This window comes from Oncorhynchus keta, chromosome 1 (genome assembly GCF_023373465.1).
Source record: "Oncorhynchus keta strain PuntledgeMale-10-30-2019 chromosome 1, Oket_V2, whole genome shotgun sequence".
In the NCBI taxonomy this organism is placed as follows: Eukaryota; Metazoa; Chordata; class Actinopteri; order Salmoniformes; family Salmonidae; genus Oncorhynchus; species Oncorhynchus keta.
In genome coordinates, this window is record NC_068421.1 from 57,451,672 (window position 1) to 57,464,909 (window position 13,238).

General features: G+C 42.7%; 1 protein-coding gene across 2 annotated transcripts in view; it reads right to left on the reverse strand.

The window, feature by feature from the left end:
• Nucleotides 1–1,741: 1,741 nt before the first annotated feature.
• Nucleotides 1,742–13,238, reverse strand: part of LOC118388977 (neurturin-like) — a 62,574-nt gene continuing 51,077 nt past the window's right edge. For both annotated transcript variants that reach the window (XM_052529076.1, XM_035778629.2), the window contains exons 2-3: nucleotides 8,860–9,106; nucleotides 1,742–5,182 (exon numbers count right to left, since the gene is read on the reverse strand). In XM_052529076.1, the coding sequence (XP_052385036.1) occupies nucleotides 4,764–5,182; nucleotides 8,860–9,106 (666 nt within the window). In that variant the 3' untranslated portion in view covers nucleotides 1,742–4,763. The remainder of the gene's footprint in view (nucleotides 5,183–8,859; nucleotides 9,107–13,238) is intronic.

Consider the following 13,238-nt stretch of genomic DNA (forward strand, 5'->3'; position numbering starts at 1 on the left):
TCGGGACACTACGCTCAGCTTGGATGAGCTGATTGACATGTCTATCCGGCTAGACCATCTGCTGGCTGCTCGCGGGCGTTCTGAAAGTGTCCTGTCAGTTCCACCTCCTGGCCTCCCTGCTCCCATCCCGATGGAGCTAGGAGGGGCTGCGTCTAGGGAGACCGGAGGAGGATGCTCCTCCTGTACCCATTGTGGCCATCCCGATGGAGCTAGGAGGGGCTGCATCTAGGGAGACCGGAGGAGGATGCTCCTCCTGTACCCATTGTGGCCGGAGAGGGCACACTTCCGGTCGGTGCTGGAGGAGTCCATCTGGGAGTAGAGAGAGCAGGCAGAACATTCCTCGGTCACCCCAGGTGAGTCAGCACCACACTCTCCCAGAGCTTCCTGTTGGTCACATGTTTTTGTTCAATTGTTTCCTGAAGTTTTTCCCCTCTCTCCAGCATAAGACGCTAGTCGATTCAGGCGCAGCGGGGAATTTTATAGATCGCGGACTCGCCCAGAGGTTGAGGATTCCGTTAGTTAAGGTAGACCCCTCCCCCTTCCCCGTGCACTCCTTAGATAGTCGACCGTTAGGGTCAGGGCTGGTCAGGGAGGCCACGATTCCTCTGGAGATGATTACGCAGGGGAATCACAAGGAGTGGATTAGTCTGTTCCTTATCGATTCACCTGCGTTTCCGGTGGTGTTGGGGGTTCCAGATCAGGTTTCCACCGTGCGCATTCCTGCCGAGTATGCCGATTTGGCTATCGCCTTCAGTAAGAAGAAGGCGACCCTATTACCACCCCATCGACAGGGGGATTGCGTGATAAACCTCCAGGTAAACGCTGCACTACCCAGGAGTCACGTGTATCTTTTGTCCCAGGATTTATTTCTAAAAAATATTTAAAAATACACAATTCCACTTTGATATTATAGGCCAGTGGCCAAAAAAACAACATTTAATGAATTGTAAATTCAGACTGTGACACAATAAAATGTGGAAAAGGTCGAGGGGTGTGAATACTTATGGAAGGCCCTGGAAGTGTAGCCCACGTACTGTATGTGATGCTGACTGGCCAAAAAGAGTATGCCATATCATACTCTTTTTTTGGCCAGACACCACCAGATACATGGGCCACATATAGTAAGACAGAAGGGTGCTGTTTCGCTCGCTCAGATGCTTTCTCCAGTGAGATAGTTTCAGCTACTTGTGAATTGAAGGAAAGTTGGCGGGTGCACAGTTCACTGTTCGGATGCTGGGATTATTTTGTATGAAAATGGTCACCTACTTTTTAAGTGATTTGTTTGACAATCAGATGAAAACATCATGACTGGTTGGGTTCATGGCACATTAGAAGGTAATACACTTTTACAAGTTAAATTGCATGTCTTTACCGTAAAACCCATTAAAAAAAATACATATGAGAGGGGAGAGGCCTCCAAACCACCAACCTGCCTACCGCATAGTCTGATGCATGGGCTGTAGCTTTCCTTTACTACAAATATCATTTAGTATATTTTTACTTGAAATGCAGACAAGTAGATTCAGTGAGTCACGATGCTCATTCATTAGCAACAGTTACGCAATATCCTACACCACATTGCCAATGGAGAATCTCAAAAGCAGCTTCTTCTGGCATATGTGTACCATTGTGCAGGATTTAGAACCATGATTTGTTGTAACTGACCCAATAATAGATACACTCAGATCGTTCAGTGAGACTTTGTAAAAGAACAACATACAACGTTATATTTTGAACCCGATTAAGTTTATTCAACGGTCATAATATGTAGAATATCATACATGTAAAGTCCACTTTGGCACCAATAGTTCAATAAATAAACATATTCCTCTTTTTCGATGATGCTATCTAAATAAATAAACCATAACTTACTCTCCAATAAATATACATGATCTATAATACAGATGCATTGCATCAACTTTACTGCAGTTGGTCAACGTAGTCCAACAATGCCAGAGCTGAAGGGTGTTGTTTGTCATTTCCCAAACGTTTCCCTCCCATTTTGAGAGGGAGTTCAAGGGAGGAAACGAGAGGAAACTAAGGAAACCTGAGGGAATTTCAACCCATAGATATACTGTATTATAGTGCTGAATAGACTTAGTAATTCGTGATGGCAAATATAAGGGTTATGAAAATATATAACGACAAATACATATAGTATATATCATCAACATTAAGACAGCAATTTGTTTTTCTAGCTGCTCTTTTCTCTTAAATTGTCATCCATTTGAAAAGGCAAAAATAAATTACCTATCATTTTTGTCCTTCAAAAAAGACTTAAAGGGATAGTTCACCCAAATTACAAAATTAAACATTGGTTTCCTTAACCTGTAAGCAGTCTATGGACAAGGTATGACAGCAATCCATGCTTTGGTTTAGTTTCCCTGGCCCTGTTTCCAAATGCTAACATTTTAGCATTTGTGGCACAAATCCCATTCAAGTCATGGGACCGATGTAAGCCGTTTTTGCGCATTATGTCCAAATAATTCGAAAGTATCTGAAATTGACTGTGAAGCTCAACAAAGCCACTTAGATGATTTGAACATGATACCCGGAAAATGCTAATATTTGTCCCATGACTTGAATGGGATTTGTGCCATTTGCATTAGGAAACATTAGGAAACAAAGGATGGATTGCCGTGCTGTCATATGTACCTTATCCACACACTGCTTACAGGATAAGGAAACCAGCGTGTCCTTTTGTAATTTGGGTGAACTATCCCTTTAATTATTTGATTGAGACGTCCTCAACAATGTGGACCATTGTAACATGCCAGAGATATACTAATTTCTCTACATGCAAGGGGCAGTCTACAGCTAGTCTGGACAGCAAGTGTCTGTGTACTGATTATTTAGAAAGGGAGGAATACTTTGGTTTTTAAGCACATTTAGACTTGAGGGTATTATGGTCCTGGGCTGGAGAGGCCTGTTTTCTTAGCTTAACGCCAGCATGGGCCTTTAATTAACTTTCTGCTCTAACTATATGATTGGTTTTAACTTAAGAGGTATCTCCACTGGTTTCAGACTTAAACCTTACTCTACCTCTCACTATACTATAGATGCTCAGGTGAAATATCTCATTGGGATGAAGTTACCATTTCGATGCAGCTCTCAGTCTAAAATGATTTGTTTACAGTTTTCGAGTATGAAAGATTGTTTCTGAACTCATGTCATTTTAGTTTTTTTGTCTTGCTCTTGAACCTGTTCAAGGTGTTTTACGATACGGTTATTCTAAGTATATTTGGCCACAATTAATCTAAGAGAATGATTTCTATTTTGTTTTCAAAATGACTGTTTAACGAAACACGTATTAGGCTATCAAACCTGTTATGGTAACATCACATGTGTGGTTAATTCAAAATGTCTCCAGTGTTCCCTAATCGTGTAGTGACTAAAAATAGCTGTTAGCGCTGCAGAGTGGCTTGCATTTCTCTATTTTGTGCTCAGTGCTTTTGGCCAAGTCAGTTAAAAAGGAGGTAAGTGGATTAGGGTAGTCTATTATGGGATTTGGACAAATGGTATGGATTTGTGGAGGCTAATTCAGGGTAAGACTGAAGCACAATCCCTCTCGCAGTCACGTTTACGATGCAGCAGTCACCCAGTTAATGCACCACTCTGCCGAGATGATCAAACAAGACTGCATTACTCTACCATCTAGGTTGTATTTGATGAGTTTATAGTGATCTTGCTGCAGAAGGATAGGGATTTCTGATAGCATGTTGTTTTTCTGTTGAATTTCTGTTTTCCGGGAAAGGGCTTATACAGCCATAGCCATTCCATTTGATTTACAAGCTGCTGTTATTAAGATTAAATCACCCATACAGGCTCCATTTAGAATGCATGCAACAAGCATATGGCTGTGGTTGTTTTTCTACCCTGCAACTTCTTATGCCAATACAAGTCATTAGTGTATTTACTACTAAAATATCTTATTTCAGTCGGTTTCTAGCGATGAATACAGAGGAAGCAGTAGGAGAACATTTAATGGTTCTTTTATACTGGGTGTTTTCCATTATTGTTCGACATAAATGAGGTAGATTTTCATGGTTACTGATAAAGGCTGGAGATTTCATTATTTAGTTCATTACCGGTGATATGGAGGAATGACACACAATATATTGTGCGAAGCCATGTTTCTCCAGGCCCTCTCGTCTTTCCTAGTCTCCTGTACTGTTGTTGCTGCTCCATTGGACTTGCCTTAGTGATATCTCGTGCCTTATTAATGGTGCAGATCAAGACGTTGTGGGGAAGCCTACTGTGGAAGCTTCATATTGCATTCGCTAGCTTATTCTAGTATTTTCCATGAACACACTCCTACAAACTCGTTTCTGAAAAAAAATGTACAAGTGTGGTATCAGACCAGACTGGCAATAGAGCATGCACTAGTTATACCTCAGCTGGTATTTTGTATACATGTAGGTAATGGATCCATTTCTCTATAGTCCACAATCAAGCAGCAAATCATTGCAGTAACTGTTATTGCCCCATGATGACACATAGGTCATATAATATATTACCCTCACAACCGACAGAGAAGTATCCCATGAAAGGCAAGGAAAGCAAAACAGACGTTTGCTGATGTCTTTTAAAAACAAACACAAAATTAACCGTCTTAAATAGTAGTAGTTTAAATGTCCGTATTCCCTGGCATTGTACTGTAGGGATCGATTCTTGTGTACTCCTGTTTTTGATTTTGTAGCAGTAGTTGTTGCGTTTCCCATGTTCGACACAGTATCTGGGAAATCAAAATGGCTATAGAGGCGTTATACACAGCCACAGGCCAGAGCAGAAAAGTTATGGAGCGTCTTGTATCTGTTATTGTTGTCCAGGAAGGAAATGTCATCGTACTCCTTGGGCCGGCAGCACGGGCTCCTCTCCCTCTTCGAGATGCCTTTCCTCGTCCATTTCTTCAGTATGACGTCGTAGTTGCGTCGGCTAGCTTTACAGTTCCCGCTGCAGTACCTGAAGAGCAGCGTTTCATCACTGTGGTAGCCCAGACCCAGCTCACTGACAGTCACTTCCACCTCCCGCAGGGAACATGGCTTTGATGCTTTCTTTGCCCGTTTAGTCCTTTTGCTCTGCCTGGCCTCCTGCCTGGCCTCCTGCCGTGCCTTCTTCTCCACCAGAGTCCCGATCATCTGCTTCAACTCCCCCTCTGTGAAGCTCTGGAACATGTGCATGACTGCAGAGAAGAGAAGAAGAGATGGTGTTAGGCTAGAGGAAGATACAACCATTAGAAACGTCCAATCAATCTGTTGAATATTCAGCATGGCCTGAGAATGTCTGTGAGACCCCAGCTTCAACCATTGTCAGTTTGGAAAATCGAGAATTAAAAGATCCATACGGTTGTTGGTACAGGTTTTCAAGTCCTAGTAATGTGGCTTTGAAAACAGCTGCATCACCTGTACCTGTGACATGTACTGGAATATGCAAGTAACTTCCAAAATAAAGGAAACACCAACATAGTGTCTTAATAGGGCGTTGGACACGAGCCGCAGGAAGCACCAGAACAGCTTTAATGTGCCCTGGCATAGATTCTACAAGTGACTGGAACTCTATTGGAGGGATGCGTCACCATTCTTACACAATATATTCCATAATTTGGTGTTTTGTTGATGGTGGTGGAAAACGCTGTCTCAGTCTCTGCTCCAGAATCTCCCATAAGTGTTCCATTGGGTTGAGGTCTGGTGGCTGAGGCACACACACACACACACACACACACACACACACACACACACACACACACACACACACACACACACACACACACACACACACACACACACACACACACACACACACACACACACACACACACACACACACACACTTTAAACCCCCTATGCTCCTTTGAGACCCCTCTTTCAAAGTCACTGAGATATTTTATTTTATCCATGGTAGCCAAAATAATGAGCAACTGGGCATTTTTATACATGACCCTAAGCATGATGGGATGTTTAAATGGCTTAATTAACTCAGGACCCACACCTGTGTGGAAGCACCTGCTTTCAATATACAGCACTTTGTATCCCTCATTTACTCATGTTTCCTTTATTTTGGCAGTAACAGTACCTGTGTAATGCTAGCTTTAGACTTCCCTCAGCTTGTAGAGATTAATTGCAAACGACTGAAACATGTTCATCCTTTCCACTTGCACAGATCGTTGGCTTGGTGAACCACAAGTTCTCTAAAATCAGTCTCTTATCTATCATCAATGACAGCTGTGTCTAACTAAGTGATTTTTTTTCTTCCAAAAACTGATAGTCCAAGGACCTTTCCAGAGCGGACATGGTATCTCTCATGCTGTACATGCACACATACATTGGGAGTGACATGAGCCTTTCCCAAAGTTAAAACGTTGTCAGTTGTGCAAATATTGAGCTCCAGTCCAGCTGCTAGCTATATACTTGACGGAGAAAGTCATATTTTCTGCAGAGTCCATAGAAATGCAATATCCCCTTTCAGACCATGGCAATTTGGCTGGTACACCGGTGGTTGAGTCTTTGTTGAACTATATTTGCCAAGTTTACACATGTTAAACATAAGCACATTTAACACATTAGAAGTCAATGAAACTTGTTCCCCAGATGTGTAGGAGTGGAGTGAGATGTACGTTGCGCATTGAAACGTATCCAGCGCATTTGGACACCTGATCCAGAACCTCATGCCAGAGGGATTACCAAATACCAAAACATATGAATATCAATTAAAAGGGGCGATCTGCAGTTCAAACAATCACAAAGCGTTCACCTGGCTCTGTTTTGATAAAGAGCTGCGGGATGGGGCAGGAGAAATGTAACCACTCTTTAATTCATAGACAGAGATATGGATGCAAGGACTGACCATGAGATCAAGATGTTTTGCAGATGTACAGTATTTCTTTACAAGGACATTGTTTACGAACAATGGGGAAAATAGGCTTATATTTGGGGTTCAACAGTTTTTATTTAACCAGGTAAGTTGACTGAGAACACATTGTCATTTACAGCAACAACCTGCGGAATAGTTACAGGGGAGATTAATGTGCCAATTGGAAGCTGGGGACGATTAGGTGGCCATGATGGTATGAGACACAGATTGGGTATTTAGCCAGGACCCCAGAGTTAACACCCCTACTCTTACAATAAGTGCCACAAGATCTTCAGAAACCACAGAGAGTCAGGACACCTGTTTAACATCCCATCTCAAAGACAGCACCCTACACATGGCAATGTCCCCAATCACTGCCCTAGGACATTTTATTTTAGACCTGAAGAAAGGGTGCCTCCTACCGGCCCTTCAACATCACTTCCAGCACCGTCTGATCTCCCATCCAGAAGTGACACTGCTTAGCTTCAGAAGCACGCCAGTAGTGGGATGCAGGGTGGTATGCTGCTGGCTAGTTGAACTAAGGTCATGAGGCATTTCCAAGTTATATTCTTTAAGAATCGATGGGCATATATACCATTAATTTAAAAGTCCAAAAATGTGTTTAGTAATCACAGATTACCCCTTTAAAGATACTTTCAGTTATTTCCTTCACAAGAGGTTAGGATATCATGGAAAACAATGCTTTTCTGTCTGACGATTCTGTTCTACTTTGCCCCTTAGGGTCACCGTACTGTTCTCCAGTTAGATAGAGCTGTAATTAACTGTTCATTCTATCCTCTCCAGGACACAACATTTACTTAAAAGGCTCAGGGTCTTTTGCAGCGCCAGGGGGCATGTTAAATCCTAAACCCTATAAACTCAGACACTTGAAAGACATGGACAGTAATAGCCCTGTATTAGCGTGGCTCACTGACTGACACTCTGTAATCAATGGTGCTCTTGAAGCAATAACACTTCGCCGTTCTCTGCATTCACAAATGAAATTGAAAAAGGCCTTCCCAAAGTAAAGGGTTGGAAATTCGGTCATTTGTTTCGTGTGAAGATCTCCCCATGCCCTGGCAGTAGCATCACAGATTAGGTGATTAGGCTAGCTGATTGTACGCTTGACCTGGCCTTGAAAATCTCTACTGGATAATCTGAATAATGGTCTGAGAGTCACACTCTGAGTCCAGGCCAGAAAAAGGACACTGGATAGAAAGTTTCGGTCTGGTAAAAAGGACTTTTAGAGAAATTCCAAATCAGTCACGCTCAGTTTCGCAGCCAACATTCTATTAGTTTGAAAATAGTTTGACGTCAGCGGATGGGGGATAACGAGAAGCCACAGTAATGTACAGCCCAATGCCAAAGGGACAGTGTGTACATTTTGTCTTTACACCAGGCTCTTCAACCACATGGCCAGGGATGTTAGCTCTCTAGCCTCCACTAACTCACTTAGTGGGACTATCTGAAACTCTTGTTATCCCCATCCCAACGGACATACCCCGGGACCATCACTGACATTTTACATCGCTGAATCTTTTATGTCACATTTTCTCATGAATGCTGCATCCCCTCTAAAACCATATCAGGACGTTACAGGTGTTTTATCACCCTCAAAGTGCAAATGCTTCTGGGATTTTGAGATGACGCTCCAGACCTTAATGGAGTTATCTGCTCTCTGGACATCACATTTGATTTGATTACCCTGTCTGTCTGTCTGTAAGCTGCGGTTGGCAGCTATGCTGTCATGCTCTGTCAGTAGATGTACCGTGGCTTTGTCTGTAAAGGGACACTAATGGTGACCCTCAGATTGGCTGAGAATTATCCAATTTACTGTTGACACCAACACATGGGTGACAAAGCATACATTCTCTTGACTGGTCTCCACCCCAACATTTTATTCACAGACCAATGACATCAGAGCTTTAGCAAGGGTCAATGAGAATATCCAAACCAATCAGAACATCTGGACCAAAGTAGTTGGTGACTGAAAATAACGATTTTGCTTACATTCTGTCAAAATGTTGCCAACGCCTTCCACCGACCGCGCTTTGCGATGACGGCCGCCGATCAGGGAGGAGTTGGAGGACAAGGACGTCCGAGACGAAGACGTGTGTAACCAGGAGGGGATGTGATGCGGCGGCGTGGGAACCATGATTCGAGTGAGGAAGAGGGACAGTGCTGCTCCACAGAGAGTCAAGGCGATGGCGGCGCACTTCCATAACTTCATCTTAGAATAAGTAGGAGCATTGACACTCTGAAAGACAAGGAACCACAAGGAAAGAAGTTAAGAGGAATGTTTTCAATGCAACACCGGACATCATAAAATGATGTTCGGTGTTGAACTTCATGCAATTGATGACATATTACAGTATGTTTCACAGTCCCACTACCATAAACAGTGGAACGGTCTTCATTTCAACAGATCTTATTCTCAAGATGTCATCTGAAGTATTTTTGCCTTCAACAAAATGTTTTGTCCCTCTGCCGAGGCCATTCTGCAGTGGCTCTTTTACAGGGGTGGATTGTTATGTGTGGTTTAGCCCAGATAAAAATAGGTATTTCAATCCCGGCAACCCATGCAAGAGGTCCCCGATCACCTTTATTTTTTGTTTGTACCTTTCAGTTAATCAAAAGTGAACAGGGAATTGCAGTCAGCATACAGCTCTGTGAGGGAGGTTACACAAGCTGACCAATGGGATACTATTGTGAGTCTATTGTGAGCATGGATGGGATACTATATTGTGAGCATGGATGGGATACTATATTGTGAGCATGGATGGGATACTATATTGTGAGCATGGATGGGATACTATATTGTGAGCATGGATGGGATGCTATTTTGTGAGCATGGATGGGATACTATTTTGTGAGCATGGATCGGATACTATACTGTGAGCATGGATGGGATACTATATTGTGAGCATGGATGGGATACTATATTGTGAGCATGGATGGGATACTATATTGTGAGCATGGATGGGATACTATATTGTGAGCATGGATGGGATACTATATTGTGAGCATGGATCGGATACTATATTGTGAGCATGGATGGGATACTATATTGTGAGCATGGATGGGATACTATATTGTGAGCATGGATCGGATACTATATTGTGAGCATGGATCGGATACTATATTGTGAGCATGGATGGGATACTATATTGTGAGCATGGGATGGGATACTATATTGTGAGCATGGGATGGGATACTATATTGTGAGCATGGGATGGGATACTATATTGTGAGCATGGGATCGGATACTATATTGTGAGCATGGGATGGGATACTATATTGTGAGCATGGGATGGGATACTATATTGTGAGCATGGGATGGGATACTATATTGTGAGCATGGGATGGGATACTATATTGTGAGCATGGGATGGGATACTATATTGTGAGCATGGGATGGGATACTATATTGTGAGCATGGGATGGGATACTCCTTTGGCATCATGTCAAGTCCCAGATGAAAAGTCTATTACCATAGTAGCCTCCAGAAATCTCTCATTCCACAGCAAGATTTATCTTGTTCCGGTTGTCGTCTCCATTTCGCAGGACAGAGACATGTCGGGTATGTCTGTGTTTGAATGTACAGTCGTTGTCATGTAAGCCAGCCTTGCATTAGTTTTCAGAAGATACTTCTCGCCGTCACAAGAAACACGTAAATATGTAACCTTGAAACCCCGGCCAAAGAAGAAAATTGTGCAATTGTTCCTTGAAAGATCTGAGCGATAATGAATTTCCACAATCTTCTAGTTGGCTTTGCTTGAGGGCTTGGCTGCGTAGAAATGGTTTAAACTGAACTATGTAGCAAGAGATTTTGTTTTCATTATTCAACTCTCAAGAGTGTTTTATTGACTTCACAGTTTGATTTAGGCTCCCATTGTTGTGGTATCTCTCAACGATGCCTCTGTGTGTAAGCAATTCTTGTCTCACAACCATAAATGATGTTCTGCGGTAACTATCCTGAAAGCTCTTTTAAGTGTTTGGTGTTGTGTTGCATGCTTCCATACTGTGATTGGTCTGCGTTGAATTATAACCCCTTCGGCTTTAGAACATTCGCCATAATATTTTTTTGCACAACTACAGAAAGCATTTGCAAACCCTTCGACCCTACTGTTCACAGCAGGAGGGTTTTGGAGTTCTTTCTGTGGTTGTGCAAAACAATATTATGGCTAATGTTCTAGAAGCTTACTGCTAATCAATACCATCACATGTCAATCTTAGCAGTCATTTTCATAACTGGAATCGTTACACTAATTGTCAGTGTAGACAAAAGGAGTGATAAGCCCTGGTTCCTAAATAGGTTAAAATCCTCTTCCAGTAAGGTTCCAGACTTCAAAGCCCCTTGTCCCCACAAGGTCAAATTATATTTCTAGGGGGGTTAAGGTTAGAATTAGTGGTAGGGTTAGAATTAGGTTTAGGTTTAGGAGCTAGAGTTAATTTTAGGGTTAAGGTTAGGAGCTAGGGTTAGGTTTAGGTTCTTGGGTTAAGGTTAGGGTTAGGGTAGGGGTTAGGGAAAATAGGATTTTGAATGGGACTGAATTGTGTGTCCCTACAAGGTGTGTGTGTGTGTGTGGTTGTTTGTGGGCTCGAGCGCCTGTGTGTGTAAATGTTCTTCCATGCAAATACATGTGAGACATGGCGGGGTGCAAAACATTTCTCCAGATGAGGAAATGGTGAACTGACAGTGGCTGAGGACATATCCAGACCAGCTCTGTCAAAGTGTTTTGCAAGACTGGGGGTGAGTGCTTTGGCCTCTGTAGGGGCTTCGTCAGGGTCTGTCTTTCTGGTCTTCTCTGTAGTGTGGCACGCTAGGAGTGAAAACGTGCTTGGAGAAATGAAAAGAATGCAGGCCTCCTGTCAATACGCACTGGTTATTTGCCTTTTAGTCAGAGACACTACCCACTGGGACCAGCGAATGTCTTTGAAACGTCACTTATGGTTTACTGCCTTGTCAACAGAAGCCTCCTGTTGTGGAGTATTTTTGTTGGAGTCATGTACTACCAGTCCCATAACTGTGCCCCATTGTCTCCTCAGGATTAAAGGCCGTCGCAAACTATCCAGTTGAAACCTGTGGCGCCGTTTCGTGCATATATTGTGATGACATTCTGTGCGTTAATCTTTCGTTTTGGTTCGTGCGCACACCAGAAAATGTATGCGAGCACAGTCATTTGCTTACACCTAACTGAGTTCTGCTAGGAGCAAACAGAATCTAGTCTGCAGTCGCCTTTGCAAAGCACGCGATAAAGGATGACTCACTATATGTACGGCACTGTATTGCCAGTTTGGTACTCAGTGAAAGGCATTCAAACAACACGAACGGTTCCTATTCATTTTCATCCATACCACACTACTATATTGTAGGCCCTTACTATGCTAATTCAAAATACAAATGGTCTTAACGACTCTGTATTACCTCCCTGAATAAAACCCATTTGAGTGGAAGACGTCAATTTCCAGCAGAAACATGCTTTGAGGTTTAACACCAAATTAATTGCGTGGCATTCATTTCTTATTACATGAAATTGTAGCTACAGATTCCTTTTCGAGTTGCTCATTTGCTTGTGTGTCTCTGTACAGCACTGAGACACAGTAAAAGGTGTGGTAAAGCTAAATGTTTCCTCTGGGATCTCTGTACAACAGAAGCATTACCTCCATATTGTGGTCGACTTACAGGCCTCAATGGGAGAAAGGGTCGTAATCCAGACCAGTAGTGGTGCGTGGGTAAAATCAGTGGGAAAGCCAAGCCAGGAAAAAAATCAATTTTACCACCTATGTGATAATTGTGTTGCTTTCTCTATAACCTGCTAGTTCTTCTGCCTTGCCACCGTCATATATAGGCCTAAGGCTAAAACAATAAGAAGACCCAGTGGCAGAATAAATTCAACCACACCTTTGTTTCATCACAAAACCGGAGGACAACATCTCTCTGAAGTCCACAGAGTATTTTGCATGTAACAAACAGCATGGTCAAGGAAGTTCATGCTTCCAACATTTTCGGACTACTATACAAAACAACAATTAAGTCCAATCAATGTAAGCTAAATATGATGTGGCTGTCCACGGTTCTGATTTCTCTCTGTGTGTGTGTGTGTGTGTGTGTGTGTGTGTGTGTGTGTGTGTGTGTGTGTGTGTGTGTGTGTGTGTGTGTGTGTGTGTGTGTGTGTGTGTGTGTGTGTGTGTGTGTGTGTGTGTGTGTGTGTGTGTGTGTGTGTAAGTAGAAAGAACATGTTGACTTACCCTACTTGTAAAGAAACACCAATGCCATCCTCCTCTCTTTCATGTTGACTAACCGGTCTATGACTCTGTCATACAGTACACACTTTTATGTTTTGTTGTCCTAGACTACCTGGCTAAAATACTTGCCTGCTAGTCTG